Genomic DNA, 19,935 nt, shown 5'->3' on the forward strand with positions numbered 1-19,935 from the left:
AGGTAGTTACCGAAAGAACGAGAATGCGGATACAAGTGGCAGAAATGAGCTTTCTCTGATGGGTGGCTGGCCTCTCCCTGAGAGATAGGGTGAGGAGTTCAGCCACCTGGGATGGGGTCAGAGTAGAGCCGCTGCTCCTCCACAGGAGCCAGTTAAGGTGGTTCAGGCATCTGACAAGGATGCCTCCTAGGCGCCTCTAGGTGAGGTGTTCTGAGAATGTCCCCCTGGGAGGAGGCCCTGGGGCAGACCCAGGACACGCTGGAGAGATTATATCTCTTGGCTGGCCCGGGAGCGCCTCGGTGTTCCCCCAGAAAACCTGTTGGAGGTGGCTGTAAAACATGATGGAGGCTCTGTCATGGTAAAGAGCTGCATTTTGGCCAGAGGTGTTGGGGATCATGTTAAAATTGATAAAATCATGATAGCGGAAAAATACCTTCAGATTTGAATTCACAAATCAATGCCACCTTTTTCAGCATGACAATGATCCCAAACAATGAAGCACCATCATTCATGGATTGGCCTCCATAGAGGCTGAACCTTAACTTTATTGAAGCAGTGTGGGGTCATCTTGACAGAGAACAGAATAAAAGGCCTCAACATTTAAAGAAGAGCTTTAAATGACTTCAAGAAACCTAGAGATCTTTCCTGAAGACTACTTAAAGAGAGTAAATTCAGGATGTGTTCAAGAATAAAGGTTGTCATATAGATGTCACACATTATTATATAGAACAGAAAATCTGTGCATGATAGAATCTTACAGTATGTGGATGTTATGCAGCAAGCAGTCTATGTCCATACTGAACAGCCAGGAAAGGACTCATTGATGGTGGGATCTGACTTTTCTTCCCAGGTAATTCTCACTCTGTGATATTTTCATCTATCCGTGGCCGCTGATCCGTCCCTAATCCAAATCCTGGCTCTAATTACACACTCACACTTTCACACACTAAACATTTGCACAGTATACACAAAATCCAGCTTGTGCACAGCTACACACTTTGCTTTACATATACCCACACGCACAAACACAAACACACGGGGACACATGCACGCACGCAAGCACACTAAAGGAACCACACTGTGAGGTTTGTCTTAGCCCGGGCAGAGAAAGTAAAACAGTTTGTTGTGGCTGTGGTAACTGAAGTGCTGTTTCCATGTATTAGGCAGGCACCACTGAAGCTCTTGCATTTGGGAAAGTAGGAATGTGTCATATTGAAAATCAATGGCTGCACTTTTTGCAGAGACACACTGCGCTGTATTGATTTGGGGTGTTTAAATTAAAAATTTAAAAACAAACAAACCAATAAACATTGAGGTGTGATGCAACAAGTCACCAGACAGTACAAAAATGCTGTGGGTAAGTGCTGATACCGCTGATAGCAAATAGCTACTCTGGCTTGTGTTAATAGGGTCACTCTCAGTGATGCATTTGTCACATCTAGGTAACAAATTAGTGGGAATCCCATGATGGTCTGGCCTACTTAATAAAAGTTCAACAACACCTGGATTAGAATGTCCACTGCACCTGGTGGTTTAGGCCAAACGTGACGTGTTCTGTCTTTTCGTGCACATTTCCATTTTTATAACTTGGGGCTAATGGCCGATGCGTAGACGTAAATGTATGATTATGCCAATCTTTATTGCCACTTCTCAGAAATCCCAAGATCTTTAAGAAAGAGATCTTGGAACAGCTTGAAAAGATGAGACTTTCTGGAGAAAAAAATTAATTAAATCTCAGTGAATTTGTTGATTCCTTTTTCAACTGATGCTTGTATCACAGCGTTGATGGTGGAGGTTTATTTTCTGAGCCTATTGTTCAGGACTAGAATGCAGGATTACAGGGAGCATAAATGGTGATGGGCCCGCGGTGACATCACAATCTCTAAAAAAGCGAGCAACCATATAAAAAAATAGAACATCTATTAAAATATGTTATGAGCAACTACTTGCAGAAAGAGCAAGAGAGGCTCTTTTTCTCTGAATGAATAAACACGTTAGCCAACAAACACACACAATCACTTGCTTTTCTTTCCTGTGCTACTTACTTGTTTCCCCCATCTCATATTCGCTGTCTCTCAGCAGTTCAAAGATGTCCACCTCCAGCTTGCCAGTGATGGAGCGGTTACTGCTCCTGTTGATGCTGTCTTTGGCCAGCGTGATAGCCAGACGCTCTCCTCTGCTGCACTCCATAGGGTCATCAAGGATGGCAGCTGAGGAAAATGGAAAAGGCCATTGTGTTGTGAGACTGAGAGAAAATCCCCCAAAATAAAACACATTTATTCTCAGTGGTAAGTGAAATATTTCCCAAATGAAGGAGAGTGAAGGTGGCCTTTTTGCCATTGAGTTGAGGAATTTAAAAAGACACTTTTTCCCCTTTCTTTAATAAAAAGTCTAGTCTACAGAAAGCAGCTCCCAAGGCGGCGCACAGGCTTATTAGGACCAGTGCTTATTTGACTTTTCGTGAACACCTTTCTCCATTATTCTTGAGTACCTCCAATGGCACAGCATTATCCTTAATAACTCCATACACTTTTCCAAGCAGCTTGTAGAGTAGGGGTGGGGTATTTAATATTTCCAAAAAGGTGAAGTGCTACATAATGTAAATAATGGATTTGTATGTTAAAACCCTGAAATCTTAAAAGCTTTAAATTCTTTCACCTATTCAAAGGCATTTTAAAGGGCAGCACAAAACCTAAAAGTCATAACATCCTCTATCATGCAGCACAAGAATGAAAATCAGCATCTGTAATGGCATGCCAGACACTTAGAACACCAGTCACTGCAGCAGCTTTCCAAAGACGCTACGTACACCGTGTAGGTCTACAAAATTAAATCAGTTTGTCACAAGAACACTAAAGAATGACAAGACAGCATGTTGTTCTCCAAAATGATTTAGGTGCATTCTCTATGCAATATTTGTTGCAGTGTAGTCGCATTATAATCAGAGGAACTGATTCCTGTCTTGTATATGGCTTAGCTAAGCCAATTATAAAGGGATTGGATATAGATGATGCTTTCTTCTCGTTTTTATGCAGAAAAAATAATGTAATTCCACCACAACAAGGCTGCAGATGGTTATTATAAATCATTGCACAACACATCATAACTAAGGAGTGGCACATTTGTGTGCATGCTCCAATTTTTTTCTTTTTGGGAACAACATTATGGACTTACTCCGTGACCTTTAACGGCACAGGTGTCACATTGTCATGATGAGCAATTATGCAGGCGCAGCAAACATCATCTGTTTACTGTGTTGTCAGAAAGGAGAGAAACAGAATTGCACACAGCTTCTCATTCTGTCTCTTATTTTTGATTATCAGTCCAACCATTAATGGGCTTTTTTTCGTGAAATTGTGTGGCTTGATCCACTGACTCTATGCTGGATCAATGCTCGTTAGAACCCTGACAAGTCAGCAATATATCAACAATCAGTCAAGTGCCTATTCATTACATAACTGCAACAATTTTGAAATTATATATTGACAACTTAATCAGCTTTCGACTCAATTACATCAACAAATATTTATATGAAATGCAAGACACCTTCAAAAGTCTACAGTCAGGAAAGTAAAGCCTAATAAAGTGTGCAGCAGATGTCTGAAAGCAGGCTTTGTAATTACTGTAATTACACTGGGCTAGCACAAAGGTTCTTAAGTTAAATCGATTACATCTGCAGTTAAAGCGCAGGCAGGAGATAAAAGCAACCAACCCGGAAAAGTGTGAAATTAATAAGGCACAAAAAAAATACAATTAAGTACAACATGGCTGAAAGGGAAATGTGCTGTAGGCTGTCCAATACAGAAGAAAACCGTGGGTTGCGTGTCTCATCTTATCAGAATTAAATGATCAGACGTGCATGCAAAGCTGAAACATGTTTGAAGTGACCTTTTCCCTACGGATCACACAGCTGAATAAACATCAGCTAACTCTGACTCGCAAAGATGAGACATACCCACTCATCTGATACCATCACAGCGCCAAGTCACAGCAAGTCAATATCTACAGCCCACTGAATGCTCTGTGAACAAGCGGAGAGTAGCCGTGGAAGGTCATCTGAGGTTGCACTCACCTCTGGCTTTTAAAGCTGTGAACAAAGGACATGTTTGCTTCTTCATGGACCCAATAGACTACTTCTTGATTATTTCCAGCTTAATATCATATTATTTAGACACCATTGTAAAATCAAGAATAAGATGCCTTCAAGAGCTGTGTGATGGTGCAGCTCACAGGTCTTGGGTTCGAATCAACCAGACAGCTGGGGCTGTGTTTGCATGTTCTTGCGCTTGTGTGGGTTCTTACCAGCTCCAAAGATATGAACGGGTTAGGTTAACTGGAAATTCTAAAGCGTGCGTGGGAAAGGCTGTCTGTCTCTTTGCTTTAGCCCAGCAGTACACTGGAAACCTGTCCATGGTGTATACCAACTTTTGCTGGGATAAGTTCCAACCCTGAATTGGATAAGCAGACGAAAATGGATGGCTGGATGGAAGTATAGAGAACTTTTCCTGGATTTAATTGTGTAGAGAAAAAATGACTCTGTTCCAAAAATCTTACATTAGCTCTCTCCTCTCTGTCCTAACACCCCCCATCACACAAGCACAGTCTTTATACAGCTAAAAATGTATCGGTGCTGACTTTTATCGTCACATAAATGCCACTGTTTTGCACATATTCAACTCTGTATATTTTATATATTTTATTATTATTATTATTATTATTATTATTTTATTTTATTTTTTTACTATTTAATTTGTAAAAATGTGTATACACACACACACACACACACACACACACACACACACACACACGTAGGAAAATATTTAGTATACACATCCAGAAATGCATACACTATTATATATTGTACATATATTTATTAGTTTCAGGTTGGCCATTCTTGTATTTTGCTCGTTTGTGTTGTTGTGTTTGCACATCTCTGTTGCTTGTGGGGCTCGCACACAAGAATTTCACTCGCATGTGCTGTGCCAGTGTGCCTGCACATGTGATGTGACAATAAAAAGTGATTTGATTTGATTTGACATTGGATTTAGTGCTTGCTCTTCCAGGTGAAACACTTTTGCTTAAACCGGCAGCATGCCTTGCTTCCTGTGTGGATACTACTCAATTGAAACTGGCTTGAAACAATATTTGACCGGTTAGTCTCCTGTCACGGGCTCTTCTAAAGCCAGAAAACAGGAGGCCAGTTTCCTCTCAGATACAGTATGCAGGCTATTATGGAATATGGGAGTCATAATAAATGACAAAAAAACCAAAAACCCAACATGCATGTTGACAGAACATATTAAAGATGTGATGAAGGATAATAAAACTAAAACAAACAAACATTGTATGACTGCAGGACACTGTCGACTTTAAGTAATTTAATTGCATTTTCCAGTTAATTTTTTTCCATAAGTGTAAAACATTTAAAACATTTAATTGATTGGTATGCATTCAGCTTATACTAAGCATATTTTCTTAACAATTCATTAGTTATTAAACAAATAAAACTTTGATTTCATATATTTCAGCTAGATTTTAAAATGATTTCTTCCTGTTAATGAGGGCAAAGACTTGGTTTTTGGAGTGTAGAATAAAGTATGAACAGCAGGATTCATTCTAAAAAAAAAACTTGATTATACGGACTCACTAACTGCGCAGTAATTGCTTCATCCGGCCATGTTAAATAAATTTTGAATCAATGTTGAAATACTGATGAAACTTGTCAGTGTAATAGTAATGACATTGGAATAACATTGATTCAGTTTGATTAGGTTGATTATGTTTTTCTAAGATACGATAAGACAAGACTTTATTGATCCCACGACGGGGAAATTTTTTGCGTTACCTCAGCGTAGGTACAGATATCAGAAGGAAATACAAAAATACAAATAAGTACAACCAATGAAAAAAAGTAAGATAACACACTATATACAACGGTAGCATACACAGTATGTGATTATGGATACAGTTGTGGAAATATGCAAGACATAAACTATATAGCTTATAATTGTCGTTGTTTATAATTGATGATCTAGTTATAGTTGACCAAGTGAAAAGTTATGGATTCAGAGATGACTGGGTAATTGAAAAGCTATTATCAATTGAACTGTTCCATCACACCCCTCGCAATGTGGTACATCCCGTCTGACCACCATTAGTCACTGATCTATGGTTGACCAGGAATTTATATTAAAATACGATTTATTTATAGATGAAAAATCATGATAGCTGTCAATATAGTTGACTGGGAAATTAAAGTATTGCATCCCATCTGTCCACTATTAAGATGATATTTAAAAATCTATGATACAGGAGACAATCCTGTATTAGTTGACATCACTGCACCCCAGAGATCTCCTCTGCATCAGGTAAGCATTTACTTATTTTTTAATATTTTAAAGGTGCCAAATGTATTTTAACCAATTATATTTCATACTTCGTCAAATACTGAGTACAGTGACACATATTGCAGATGTGTAACTGTCACCATGGTCATTATTAGGCACTTCAAAATGTCAATAACCGAAGTTAGCTTGCTAACGTAACTGACAACTTACACAGATTATGTTAGCTAGGATGAATTCTGGAAAGAGAGAGATATATATGAAAACCTCTGAACAAAGTCTGCTTTTTCCTTATTTTTTTTTCATGTCCTATTTTCAGTTTTTGGTTTTGTTTTCTTTTTGTACATGGAGTCACTGAGCAAGTGGAGGCAGTGACAGTCTGTGACTCTTTTACCTTCAGGCAGTTCACCAGGTGGAGGCAGGACATCATTCAGTAGGAGTGAATTCATCAAAAATTATTGTAAACTAATCTTGATTTAATAAATTAAATAACTTAACTGATGTTAGAGTTTAATAGTACACTCAAAAATGTTTCACTCAACATCATTACACCATTTATTATAAGATAAGTGAATTTAGATAAGTAAATTTCATTATTCTGAAGTAGTGGAAGTAATTTTTTTTACATCAGTTGAAACAACACTTATGTCCTCTTGATCTTTAGTAGTGACGTCCACATTGTTTCAGTATTAACTGAGGGTGCAAAAATGATCAAGAACCAATATCAGAATTCAATGATGATTCAATGACATTTAGGTTGAGAGTATAACATTGATTTTACATGCGTTCAATTATTGTCTGCTATCTGTGTCAGCATCTCAATAACTGTATATTTCCCCAGTTTAATTTGCAGATCTGTGTGTGCGTGTAAAAAGCCACACTGATTGTTGTTTCTTTAGTGGGCACTTTTCTCATTTAAGAAAAAAACAAGAAAGAAATATCACCTCAAAGCTGCAAGAAAAAATATAAATGCCAATACAATATTAGTATTTTAGTTAAATGCTGTAATGCACAATGAAAGCTACCCGCAGAAGTAAGTAAAATCAGTAATTCTGGCAGGTTCTGTTCCCGGAGGAATTGACATTTTACCGTGGTCAATACATGACAGCTGGCAAACAAGCAGGGCTGTTTTCACGCAGCGAAAACACGGGCTGGAGTTTGATCCATTGAAACCAATCAATGAGTTGCCAGAAGGTATGCTGAGGCATGGTGGCATCTGGACTGTGAAAGAGAGCTTCAGTGAAAAATAGGCAAAAACAAACAAAAAAATTCCTCTGCAGTACCGGCACACAGCGGCAGGCTATGATCCAGTGAGGGTTTTTTTTGTTTTTTAAACACCCCTCAGATGTCATCCCTTAATTAACTTGTCACGCTGATTTTAATTGTTATACCGTCAACATCAACGGAGAAACTAATTTGCTTGAACTACATAAACTCTGCTAATCTTATAAGTCATATAAACAAACTAAAAGACAGATTGAATGAAGCAAGGCAACACTGGAGAAGTGAGTCTTGCTACCCAGGAGCCACCTTGGTCACACCCCTTGGTGGCCATCTCACTTCTTATTTGAATGAATCACTTTAACTTTGGTGTTCAAATCAAATCTTTGTCCTCTTTATCCCAGAATAAGGTATAGGAGCATTTCTCCCTCCTATTTCTATTTCTACACGTGAAAAATTACACAATGATAAGACCTTAAGAACGCTGTTAAGAGTACAGTACCCTAGGAAAACAGCTAAGGGTGATACAAGCACCATCTTTACAGAATATATTTCCTGTCTGGATTCTTTTCGACCCACGTCTCTCTGTTATAATGTCACTGTTGTCATTAAACCTTGTGACCTTATGAGTCCTGCTTTTAGAGGCTGGATTTATTTATCCTGCAAATGTGATTTGAAGCAAAGTAGAAATGTTTACACGTTCAGAAGTTTACTTGCAGCAGTTTCCTGGCTTTGGAACAACACCTTTAATGACGTAATCATATAGAAGCTCAATGTGTTACTGGAAAGTGGCAGTCAAGGGTAAAAAATTCATTATCTTATTGAAGGATCTGCTTGCTTCTCTATTAACTCAATGGGTGCATCTCCCTTTCCATCAGGGCGAGTGCTAAATACAGATCAAATAAACTAGGGCTTCTCCTTATATATGAGGCAATTAATGGTAAAGTGCTCGCCAACTTTGATTGGAAGAGAATCTATTATTGGAGGGATGCGTGGGACGGGGGGGAGGGTTCAGTGTGACTTGGCCTTTGATCAAATAATAGGGTTTTAAAGAGTCCAGATACTCTACAGTGATTTAACATGACTTTTATTCAAATGGAAACAAGGATAAGAACATCATAATCTATTTTCATATTGGCAACCATTCCACATATGTGTTCTCAGCAGTTATTATTATGTAGGGCAGATACCCTCTGCTCAATGAGATAGAAAAATCACCTTTAGGGCAAATAATTAATGCTGTGTCTACAGCATTTCATAGAAACAAACTGTGTTAGTAATGACAAAGTAATTCTTTTAGGCTCAGCAGGTCACAAAACTGATGGAGCTACACAATAGAAAGTGAAAGCATGAAAGTACATACTGGTCCTGTTTATATTTGGGGTCCTTCAGGCCTTTTCTTTTGGCAGTAGTCACCAGACACTTTGTTAGGCACACCTTGCTTGTACAGAGCTTTTGTTTACTTTAGAAGTGTTAATTCCTCATGTAATAGATTCAGCAAGGTCCTGGAATCACTCCTCTGAGATTTTGGTCCATATTGAGATGACAGCATCACGCAGCTGCTGCAGATTTGTCGGCTGCACATCCATTCATTTCATATTTATATACTTCAACTTACATCAAATAGCATATGCTTGAGTTATTCAGGGAAAAAAGTGGCTCTCTAAATCATTGTTCACATGGCTGTTGCTTGTGATCTCTCAGTGCTTTCCTTTTCTCTTCTGTTTCGCCTCATCCCCAAACTGGTTGTGGCAGATGGGCCCTCCTGCCTGAGCCTGGCCCTTGTGGAGGTCGCTAGTTGTTATGATGAAGTTCTTCACTTCAAGCGTTTGACCATAGGGGATTTGATGACTGTTGGAGTTGTCTTGCTAATATTAAAGATAGACAACATTTGTTGTAAACTGACCCTGTGTAACGTACGATGGAAATAAACTCAATTCTGTGTCAAATGTTTAAGTGTTTATATCCAGTCAGGATCATTTAAGTTTTTTTGTTATTTTATATCTGGAAACTAGGGCTGCCACAAACAATTATTTTGATAGTCGACTAGTCACCGATTATTTTTGCGATTAGTCGACTAACCAGATCATCATCGATTGGACGTAAAACGTCCAGCTTATTGCACCAGCAGCATCTGCTCTTATATAACTATCATTAGCTTACAGCTTTAAGTGTTTAAGTTATGTGCTAACTAAAAATAAAGACAAGATGATATTTTATTAAATTTTAATGAAATTTGCAGATTGTTTCGGTGAAGTTCACTAAACTCAGCCGTCTGCTCCTTGCTATTTAAAATATAACAGGACATCGGAGTATATTCTCGAGCATCTCACACTTCTGATAATCAGTTGTCTGCTTGACGTTTATTCATCCATCCATTCGCTTCCGCTTATCCATTTGACGTCCGTTATTACACTCTTAAATCCTACTACTTATTCCTGCGTCTTTTGTGATCTTACAAAGCTTCAAACGACGCGTCGACTATTAAATCAGTCGTCAACAATTTTGATAGTCAACGTAATCGTGACTAGTCGACTAATCGTGGCAGCTCTACTGGAAAATAGCAAGAGTGTAAGCATTTCCGCACAAAGACTGCTCAGGCTTGGACTGTAGATTACTCTTTGCATACAGGCCTCTTTCTGTACAGAGTGGGAGTGACCTCTCCATGAAAAACCTTGTAAGGGTTTTACTTGTTTTATTATGCTTGAGTGGCTGATCCACCTTATCCCACCCCTATGTGTTTTCAGGGTGGATCGCATTTGTTTTCCCTGAAAACACAGCAACACACACAAACAGGCTATGCATTAATGCCAGTTTGTATAGGGCTTTATGACTGAATCAACTAAGGTGGTACACTTGGATGCTTTTCAGAAACATACCATAAAAAAGCAGCACACTACCCATTCACCCTAACCCTAACCCTTCCGAGGGACATTGATTCCAGCATTCTCAAGTTTTAAGCACCATTCTTTTTTTGTTTCTTTTACTTTATTATAGCAGTTTTGAGTCACTGGTTTATGTATGACTTGCTATAAAATACCAAACTAAGTATCCCGTGTCTCATTAAAACTGAAATCACACAACTCAACCAGAGAGTGTAATTCAAATAAAGTGCTCAACTTATATAAGAAGTGCAGAACAGTAAATGGGAAGGTCATAGACCTCCCAATTGGAAAATGCAAAGGACTGCCCCCTCTCAGCACCTCCATTCAGCTGCCTTTCAGTCTAATGGGTTTGCACAGTTTGCCATCTCTTCACAGTGAGAGGCCAAAAGGACTGAGGAGGGTGATTTAAAAGATTTTTGTTTCTGTTTTCATTGTGACATGCAAGTATGGTCAAGGTCAGTCATGTCAATAGATTGTGCTTAATATAATCATACAGCCATGTAGTATGTGCACATGCATACACACATATTCCAGTAAAATCACTCAGTTTGAAAGTTCAGTGAGAAGCGTCTTGCTTTAATTTTAAATCTGTCATGACAGCAGCCTCAGTCCTCCTGCAATTTTCTTTTTTCAAATCCACATAAATAACAGTTTTTAATCCAACACTTATTTGGTATTTTCAACATGATAAAAACACAATTTCTTGCTAATTTGATGGTTTCTTTGACATTAATTAGCAGAGAAACTAGACAGCTATCACAGCCTTTTTCAGTGCCATATATTCCCTGTTTATGTCTGAGAGTGCCAATCTGTGTGCATGTACCTGTGTGTGCCTAAACACTCATGCACTTGGGTATGTCAGCAGATGAAAATAGTGTGCATTATGCTTGTCTAATAGGGGCTTTATTCACTTGGAGCAGCATGACTGTGAACTACACCAAAGCCAATCTGTTTGCTTGTCTGACTGCATGGCAAATGGAATTGCTGGTTCCACATTATAATCAATCTCATCCGCAAGCCCTGTGGTGTGAACTGCCGAAGGAAGCGGAGGTGCTATCTTACATAATTAGAAAACCTTGCTCACGGAAGACCTGGTGACAAGAAACTGATTTCCTGGTGTCACATAATGTAATTATAAAGTACACACTCCAATCATAATGTGCGCGAGTGGACTGATGTGTTAAGTCTCATTAATCTGAGGCTGAATGCTAAGGCCGACGCCACTGGCCTGTTAAAAGATTGTCAGTTTGACTTAATGCATTTAGACGGCAGTTTATGCAGTTTCTGTTGCAACTAGTGGTCAGCAGAGAGGAATAACTATAAATGCAAATATCAGTGAGATGCAGTCAGTAATTATGATAACAGGATGGCTATAACAGAGTCTCTGATATGCGGAACAAACACTGCCTTTATTTTCTAACTCTGTTGTAAATAGAAACCACAAGGTGGTAACACTAATATACAGAGATAGTAAATGAAGCCCTAACCTTAAGTTCTTGTCAACCATTTGTGATTTTTCTCTGCAGAACTTTTGCTACTTTTGGACAAGAGCGGAAGTTGTCCTGAAGTTGAATAAAACACAATAGAAGTAGAACAAAAACAAAATCTCACAATATACAACGGAAGCATTTTTTGGGGAGACAATAACATGGCTGATGTTTTCCTTTGTGTTGTGTAGGTGGTGATGTATAACATATAATACTGTAGATACATGTGTGCTTGTCAGGATCTGACGGGATAGGACCTCCAACCCGGAAGTGCTGTCGCCCGGAGCTGCCGCACCTGCAATCAATTCACCAGCTGCTGCCAATCATCTACCATCTTGGGCAGGGCTATTTAATGGTGTGGCGGAGTGACAGACAGCGCTGGAGTATTGCACTAAGCCGCGAATTGGGACGGAGGATTCACTGGCACAAGGAAGCACTTGGAGGAGAGATGGGCACTCACTACCACGCACGGTCTAAGCACGGGAAGAAGGACGCACTAACTATCATTATTACACATTCAAACTATTGTCAACTTTGCTTCACTGTAAATAAACGCACTGTCTTTATTCTGAGCTCCGCGCCTGAGTCCACTCTGCAAACCACTGTGACAGTGCTATTAGCTTATCACCTCTGCACCTGTTCCATCACATTATTGTCTCCCCAAAAACATGTTTGTTACCTTTTTTTTTTAAAGTTGTTTTTTTTAAATTTTGCAGCATTTTTCTATTTGCTGGTGTTTTCTTAAGTTGCCCGATTGACCTCTCAGGGCGACCTTTGAACATTCTTCTTTTTGAAGTTCCCACTCTGTGGTTAGTTAGTCTGTGTTTTGCTTCTTCCATACTGACTATGGGCAATCATAGCAAACAGCTAGTGACCAAAATCAATCGCAAAGAAAATTTTGGTGCAACACCCTCCTCGACCTTTTTTGTAGCCATTACCCAGCAGCATCTGGCAACCTTGAGCAATCTTTTACCAGGTGGTAAACATATAAGCGTACAGGAGGTTGCCATAGGATCATTCACTGGTCTGAACTGAGGCCTAACTAATAGGTTATAAGACTGAAAGCAATATGTGCAAAGTGGTAAAAATCACTGATAAAAATGTAAACATAGGTGCCCCTGTGTGACCAATGTGGCTGCAAAATCAATTGGAAATTCAAAAACTGTATTGTGGAACTTTCTATAATCTCAATAAGTTCAGTCATTTCCTGCAGTTATTGAAAAAACAAGCTCATATTAATGAAAATGAGAGAGAGTGAGACAGAGAGTACTCTGCAATTTTTGTTGTGAATATGAGAGGAAAGGTGACGACAGCTGTCTCATGAAATAACTGTTAACAGTATGTGGGAAAAAAACTGTTACCATATCCTTTATGTTTTATGCACTCATGTTAACTGATAAATATGTACATAGAATCTGTGTGTGCATGTGTATTCTTTGCATGATGTCCTTTTACTGAGTTTCTGCTTCACTTCAGCTTATCATCAGTCAGCACTGCAGAGCCACGCTTTAAAACAACAGCTACCTAAGTGCAAATACACAACTAGCTGATGCAGTAAAACAAAGGATTTAGGAGCTGCAGAAGATGCTTCTAAGGTTTAAACAGAAACACTCCCAAATGCATGTACAAAATCAAATTATATTGAACACAAAAACAAAAAAGCATATTATAAAAAAAACCCCAAAGATGCTATGTGTGAGGCTTGAATTTGTAAACTAACAGATGAAAGAAAATTTAAAAAAAAAACTATTATTTTGTAAACTTTGGCACAGATACATGGAAACTGCAGACGGCCAACATGCTGCAGATGTTGACACGAAGCACTAATAGCAGCTACCACCACATTTTCAGTCTCTCATCGTTAATACATTAGCAACAACAGCGCTGTGCAGCACAATGACATTAGATGAAATGAATGCACAGATGTTGTTTACTAAAGGGTTCCACCGACAGGCTGTGCCCATGTCAGCATGCTTACAGGAAATCCACAAAGCATAAAATAGAGTCAGCGGAGAATCTGTCACAGGAGCGCACTGATTGATGAAGGTGGACATGGCTAGGTGAGTCTGGGAGTGGCAGATGCCAAATGAGAAAAATGATGGCGAATAACTACAAAAACAAGCTGAACAGCTGGCTTGGCGTTACCATGTTGAGCTATAAGTTTATTCTCCTGCGTGTGCAGTCAAGTCTTTCACTTCATCCACTGGCATACTGATGCTGCTCTTTTCCAACCCAGTGGGACAGGGATTGAGCAAAGTCTGAAAGCAATTCATCAGCGCAAAGTAGCCTGCCCACTCTTCTTTCACTTGAGTCAGCTGAGCCAACACCAATGCCCCAATCAAGCAGACTAACAGCCATCAATTGTCAGTAGCTGCTGGCAAATATTTTCACTTTAGAATGTTTTATTTTTATGAGCATTCGTTGTCATGGAAAAACAGCAGGGAGTATGATTCATTGTACCCTGGCTACACTGGCACGGGTAAGTCTCCAACAACACTGGAACATTCAGCATTTCTTCAATACATCAAAAAATTTGAAGTCCCTCAGAAAAAGGTATCTTCAGAGTTTTAATGTTGCCGTTTGCAAGACTGGATCAAGAATGGTAGAGGAGAGGGAAATTTGAATATTTTCTTTTGCATTAATTTAAAAAAACGACATGCTCAGGCATCTTTCAAGGTGTTCACAATTTTCTTTTATGGATTTTTGTTCCACACCGCCATTCAATTTTGCAATGAAAATCATAGACATTGGTAATTTTTTGGCTGGCCTTGCAGGAGTCACAGAGGCATACTTGTAGGAGTTTCCCTTTCAGAGCTTAAACTTTTGGGAGAAAAACATTTAAGTCAATCACATAAATGGGATTCGCGAGAGAGATTTGCAAGCATGCAACTGACTCCAAATTGTGTTATATTTAACATACAGACACAAAAACCGTGTCTTATTTTGCACCTGATACGGTTGTGATAGTTGCTGCTAGGAGTGTTCATTTATTTTGGAATGAGAGGGGGAGACATTATCAGAACAAGTGCCTAATTGGTGTGGGTGGATAGCTCAAAGCTATGAGTGTGGTGCCAAAGCTTTGGCTCTGTCCTGCAAATTTTCACAGAGTTCTCACCCCAAACATTTAGAGTCGATTCCTTACATATTACTGCTTTGATTTTGTTTAAACAGCAGAATTTAACTGTGTCAAAGGGAAGAGAGGAGGAAAGAAGAGGGGAACCCCAATACTGTTGCCTCTAAAACTAAGACACTTCCTGTCACGGTTGGCTGTGTAGCAGGCAGGAGTTGGGCCCAAACCCAAGACTGGAAAGTTTAAACTTTAAAGGACAGCGTTACTGCTGAACTGAAACTCAGTGTAAAGTAATCCAAGCCAAAGTGCTACAACTCTTAAAGAACTACAAACTACAACAAAGGACACAGAGAGCCCAACAAAGGGCAAGGGGAAAGTGACACAATAAGTACACCAAAAGGATACTGAGGGAACAGGCAACAGGTGGGAGGACAGAGGAACTAACCCAAAACACATGAAAAACACTGTAAAAAGACTGTAAAAATAAAACAGGAACTAACACACTCAGAGACACATAGACTAAGACATGAGAACTTATAAGCAAACATCCCACATAGCAAAACTGGTATGGCCCGGATCTGGCCCACACAATGTGCTTACACATGGCCCACATACCGCAAAGAATGACGGCCCTTTGGTGGCCCAGATCTGGTTTGCCAGAGGTGGCCCACACATGGACCAGCACAAGGCCAGTTGCAGACACACTGGTGGTCCTTTGCTGGCCCATGAGTGGATTACCTTTGGCAAACCTGATCTGGGCCACCAAAGGGCCATCATTCTTTGCAGTATGTGGGCCTTGTGTAAGTTGTGTGCAGCCACGGGCCAGTTGCAGACACACTGCTGGCCCAGAGCTGGCCCAGAGCGGTCTCAGCTCTGGCCCCAGATGTCAGCCTAATGTGTACCTTAATCAAGCCATGTAATAACAACATGTGCCGGAACATAATAGTGCAAAAGTAACATGACAAAACTCTGTTTAGACAGTGAATGGACTGATTCTTATATAGCCCTTTTTTCTACTGTCCCAGATTAATCAAAGTGCTCTATACAACATGCTACATTCAGCTAATCACACACTTTCTCTAAACTGAGGGCCTACTAACTATATTCATACACATTCACAACATGCAAACTGGGGGAGCCAGGGATTGAACCACTAACCTTCAGAGGAGTAGGTGACCTGCTCTGCCTCCTGAGCTAAGTAAACCCTCACTTGGTTTTGGATAAAGTGCACACTCACAAACCTGTCAAACCTGCATTTGAAATGTTGGCTACCATAGCAGTATTGCAACTTGGCATTTGGGTCTTCTAACTAAAATAGGAAAATAAAAACATAAATAGTGCCTCATTGCCAGACCTGGCCCACATTTGGTTGACATACACCCTGCCATGACACCAGTCAGTCACAAGTGCCAGCTTGATGCCAGATCCAGGCCAGACCTGTTTTCTATGAGCCTGGGCCACATAAACCAAACCATAATTGGGCCAGATATGGCATGCCATCAAATAAACAGTCCCATCTACGCCAGGCCTGGCCCATATCTGGATGACATACCTCTTATCATGCCAGAAGTCAGCCAGCAGACACCAAATCTGGGCCAGACCTGTCTGCTATGTGGGATGTAAACATGACTTGCTGGGGAGAAAAGACTAATTACAGAGACAGACACAGGGACATGACTAGGGAAACAGACAGGGATCACAAAAAGGGAACTACAAAAACTATAATAACCAGAAATCGTTTATGACATCATCAAAATACAACTTAAATCACTGGGTCAAAGATCCAGAATATGGTACTTACTTTCTTGAATGTGTTTTCTTTTACAGTGAAGATATGTGTTTGCATTGTTTCAAGTATTTTGTCACATTTCTACTCGGTGATCATGTACAATGAAAAAAAGCATCTCTGTGTCTTCCTGAACTGCGCACGGACACAAAGACTTTTATGCAGTTTCATTTCTTGCTTTTTTAAAATTCTCTCTAGGATTCAAGCTATTACATTGCCTATTGTAACTGAATGTTACAATATGACTTTAATGGCTTTAATAAGTACCTGTAGTCTCACACAAACTGGGACACTCTGAGGACACACACAGTCCCCAGCTATTTCTCATAGAAGAGTTCTCCCATATATCAAAAACATATTGATTTTCCTTCAGCCGCCTCTCTTTGATCTAAATTGCCATCCCATTTACGAGAGAAACACATCCGTAAAACCTGTGCTTACCCCACACCGTATTATTTTCCTGAGTGGATTACTCGCTCCTTCACACTCCCTCATCAGGTCAGGTTGAGTTTGACCCACTACTTTGCACTGCTCTCGGTAGAATGCCGATCGTTACTGAAATTAAATGGCTGTCTTTGTTTAAAAATTACCGCATCGTTGCCAGAACACCTGCAGAACTTTCCACTCTACTTTCAATTGGCACATTTTTGCAACTGCAGAGGTGATAATGGCACGCTTAAACAGGTACTGGTTAGACAGTGAAATGCAAAGCAGGTTCAAGTAATAAGTCTGTGAGTTTTGTGGCTTCTCAGATGCAAAAACACTGCTTTTCTATCGATATTTAATACTCTTGTAAAAACTGCCAGGTAAATAGAATTGCAGTTTTTCTGTTACAGCAGGAAGGTGCGCGTTGATTGGCTCATGCAGCACCATTATCATACAGTGCTGCAGATATTTACGCCTGCACCCTGGTGTGCAAAAGCAGTGGGCTCACCTAAGTTAATGAGGTTGCTGTGTTTTTCATGCAGTAACATGGCCTGCAGCGTTGGTTCCCTTCAAAGGGCAGTGAAATACCTTAAAACATATTCTGCTTACACACCTATTGATAAAGTCTGTGCTGCTAAGAGTGGGAGTGACGTTCATAGGAGAGTTTTAACCATCGAGGTGATGGCAAATCACTCACCGGGGAGGATGTGAGCAAATTCTAACCATTAACAGTAATAGCTGTGTCCTTAAACTTAGAGCTGACGCAAAAACAAATGTGAAAGAGTAGTTACCTTTTGCTACTTTCAGCCTTCCCAAAACACCTTACTTACTCCATCAGACAGATGGCTTCAGAAGCCAACCGATCATAAGCTGGCTGACAGCTCTGTCATCGTCACTGCCATGAATGTGACGCTTCAACTGAATTCAGGAATCGAGGTTTAAGAAATGTTGAAGTGGTAGCAGTGGAATAAGGCTTTGAGGAAAAGGAGAAAAAAAACATTCATTCCTTCATGGAAGGATAAATCGCTCCGGGTTAAACATGATGACAGAAATAGAAATATGTATTCGGTAGTGGATTGCCAGCTTCTGTCAAAAGTCGTACACAACAGCGGAGATCATTCTGTAAAGGCTGTAGAGCCTGTGGAGGGCCATGACAAGAGCCAGTAATGCAAAAAGGAGGAAGAAAGACGGCACGGATAGATCAGTGCTCCACGATTTTTATGAATTCCTGTGCCGCTTAGATTCACGTAAGACAGTCATACATGACACACAACCACACAAAACACGACATGGGAATAAATATTTTTTCTTCCTTTTGATTAGACTGTACTAGCAGATTAAGATTCTAATGGAACCAATACAAATATGAGGCTTTGATTTTCTAAGTTACAGATCATTTGAATGAGAGGGGAAAATATTTGACTATTAATAAATCAAACAAAATCAATGAATTTTGGAGTCTAAAAACTAAAATAGAGCACAAAGGATGTACATTTGCATACATGTGTGTGTGTGTGAGTGTTAATGAGCCTTTGAACAGTCTCTTTTCTTTCTTTTCTTAGAACATCTCTTAACCTTTGCAAGTGCCTTCACACCTGAATGTATATTCAGTCTCTTGACTGCGGCAGCCCGACATTCACGGCAGAATAGCTGTGGGTCTGGTTTTCCGGTGGGGGCAAAGGAAAATTTAAACTCCATCACTTCAGAGAAAATGGCAGCACCTGGTGCTCAGCCTAGGCTCCCATCAAGTCTCAAGACAACTTCAATGAATTATGGCACCGTCTCCGTCCCTGTCTTTCATACAAGCATACGTGCCCGTACATCTACACAGACATTTACTTTATCCTCGCATAAATCACAGCCAGCTCATCAGTATCTGTGACACAGGATGAATTAATTCAAAGTAACTGGCTCATCCCGTTAAAATGATGATGAGCATGTGTGGAGGAAAGCGGGAAAAGAACATGAATGGTATTTTAAAATAAGTGAAAGTGAATGATTGTTAATGCTGAGCCTGAGAGTCAGACTGACAGACGCAGGAAGAGGAAAGAGGTTTTAAGGGAGAGCTGAAGACGGATAGAAATAGAAAAAGAGGAGGAAAGTGACAGGAAGTGATGGTGACAGAGGGAAAACCCTGGGCAGACCTGTTGCAACGAGCAACAAACTGACAGATCCTGTCAGAGACAGACAGCGAGACGGCTGACTGTTATACACTGATGTGTACGGCGCAAGGATAATCTGGACGATGATGATGGTGAGGAGGAGGATGATGAGAGTTATTTTGATGAAAACAGCGTTGATGTGGCGGCTGTAGTTTGACTTCTGGACCCTGGGGATTGAATAGAGGCAAGCAGACCGACTGGCAGTCAGGCAGTGAGCCTGGGGGAATTCCAGCTCTCAGTGGGTGTCATTACCTGTCAGTCAGTATATCTCCCTCAACAGGCCTGGGCTAGAAGATAGAGCCACTGGCATGTAATTGTCTGGAAGGTCAAGGAAGACCAGCAGACATTTAGATGAGTGGAAAGGAGGCAAACAGAAGACAGTGGCGTCGACAAAGGAAGAAGAAAGAATTTTTAAGACGTCATCTCCTGTGAACTAAATTAAACGAAAAGCTTGTCCTCTAGTTAAAAACTACAGACACACACACTGCATCATATGCAGCAACAGTGCGAAATAATCGTATTGTGTATGTAACCACAGACGCACTTAAATAGGC

The 19,935-nt window shown here is 40.1% G+C and overlaps 1 protein-coding gene across 1 annotated transcript in view; it reads right to left on the reverse strand.

Annotated features, from left to right (window-relative positions):
• The window catches only part of grik4 (glutamate receptor, ionotropic, kainate 4), a 270,949-nt gene that overhangs the window by 148,996 nt on the left and 102,018 nt on the right, over positions 1-19,935 (reverse strand). The window contains exon 3 of the mRNA XM_085371274.1: positions 2,046-2,210. Within this exon, the coding sequence (XP_085227400.1) occupies positions 2,046-2,210 (165 nt within the window). The remainder of the gene's footprint in view (positions 1-2,045; positions 2,211-19,935) is intronic.

This window comes from Diplotaxodon limnothrissa, linkage group LG14, assembly GCF_057381915.1.
Source record: "Diplotaxodon limnothrissa isolate DT_005_m linkage group LG14, D_limnothrissa_male_GT1.1, whole genome shotgun sequence".
Lineage (NCBI taxonomy): Eukaryota > Metazoa > Chordata > Actinopteri > Cichliformes > Cichlidae > Diplotaxodon > Diplotaxodon limnothrissa.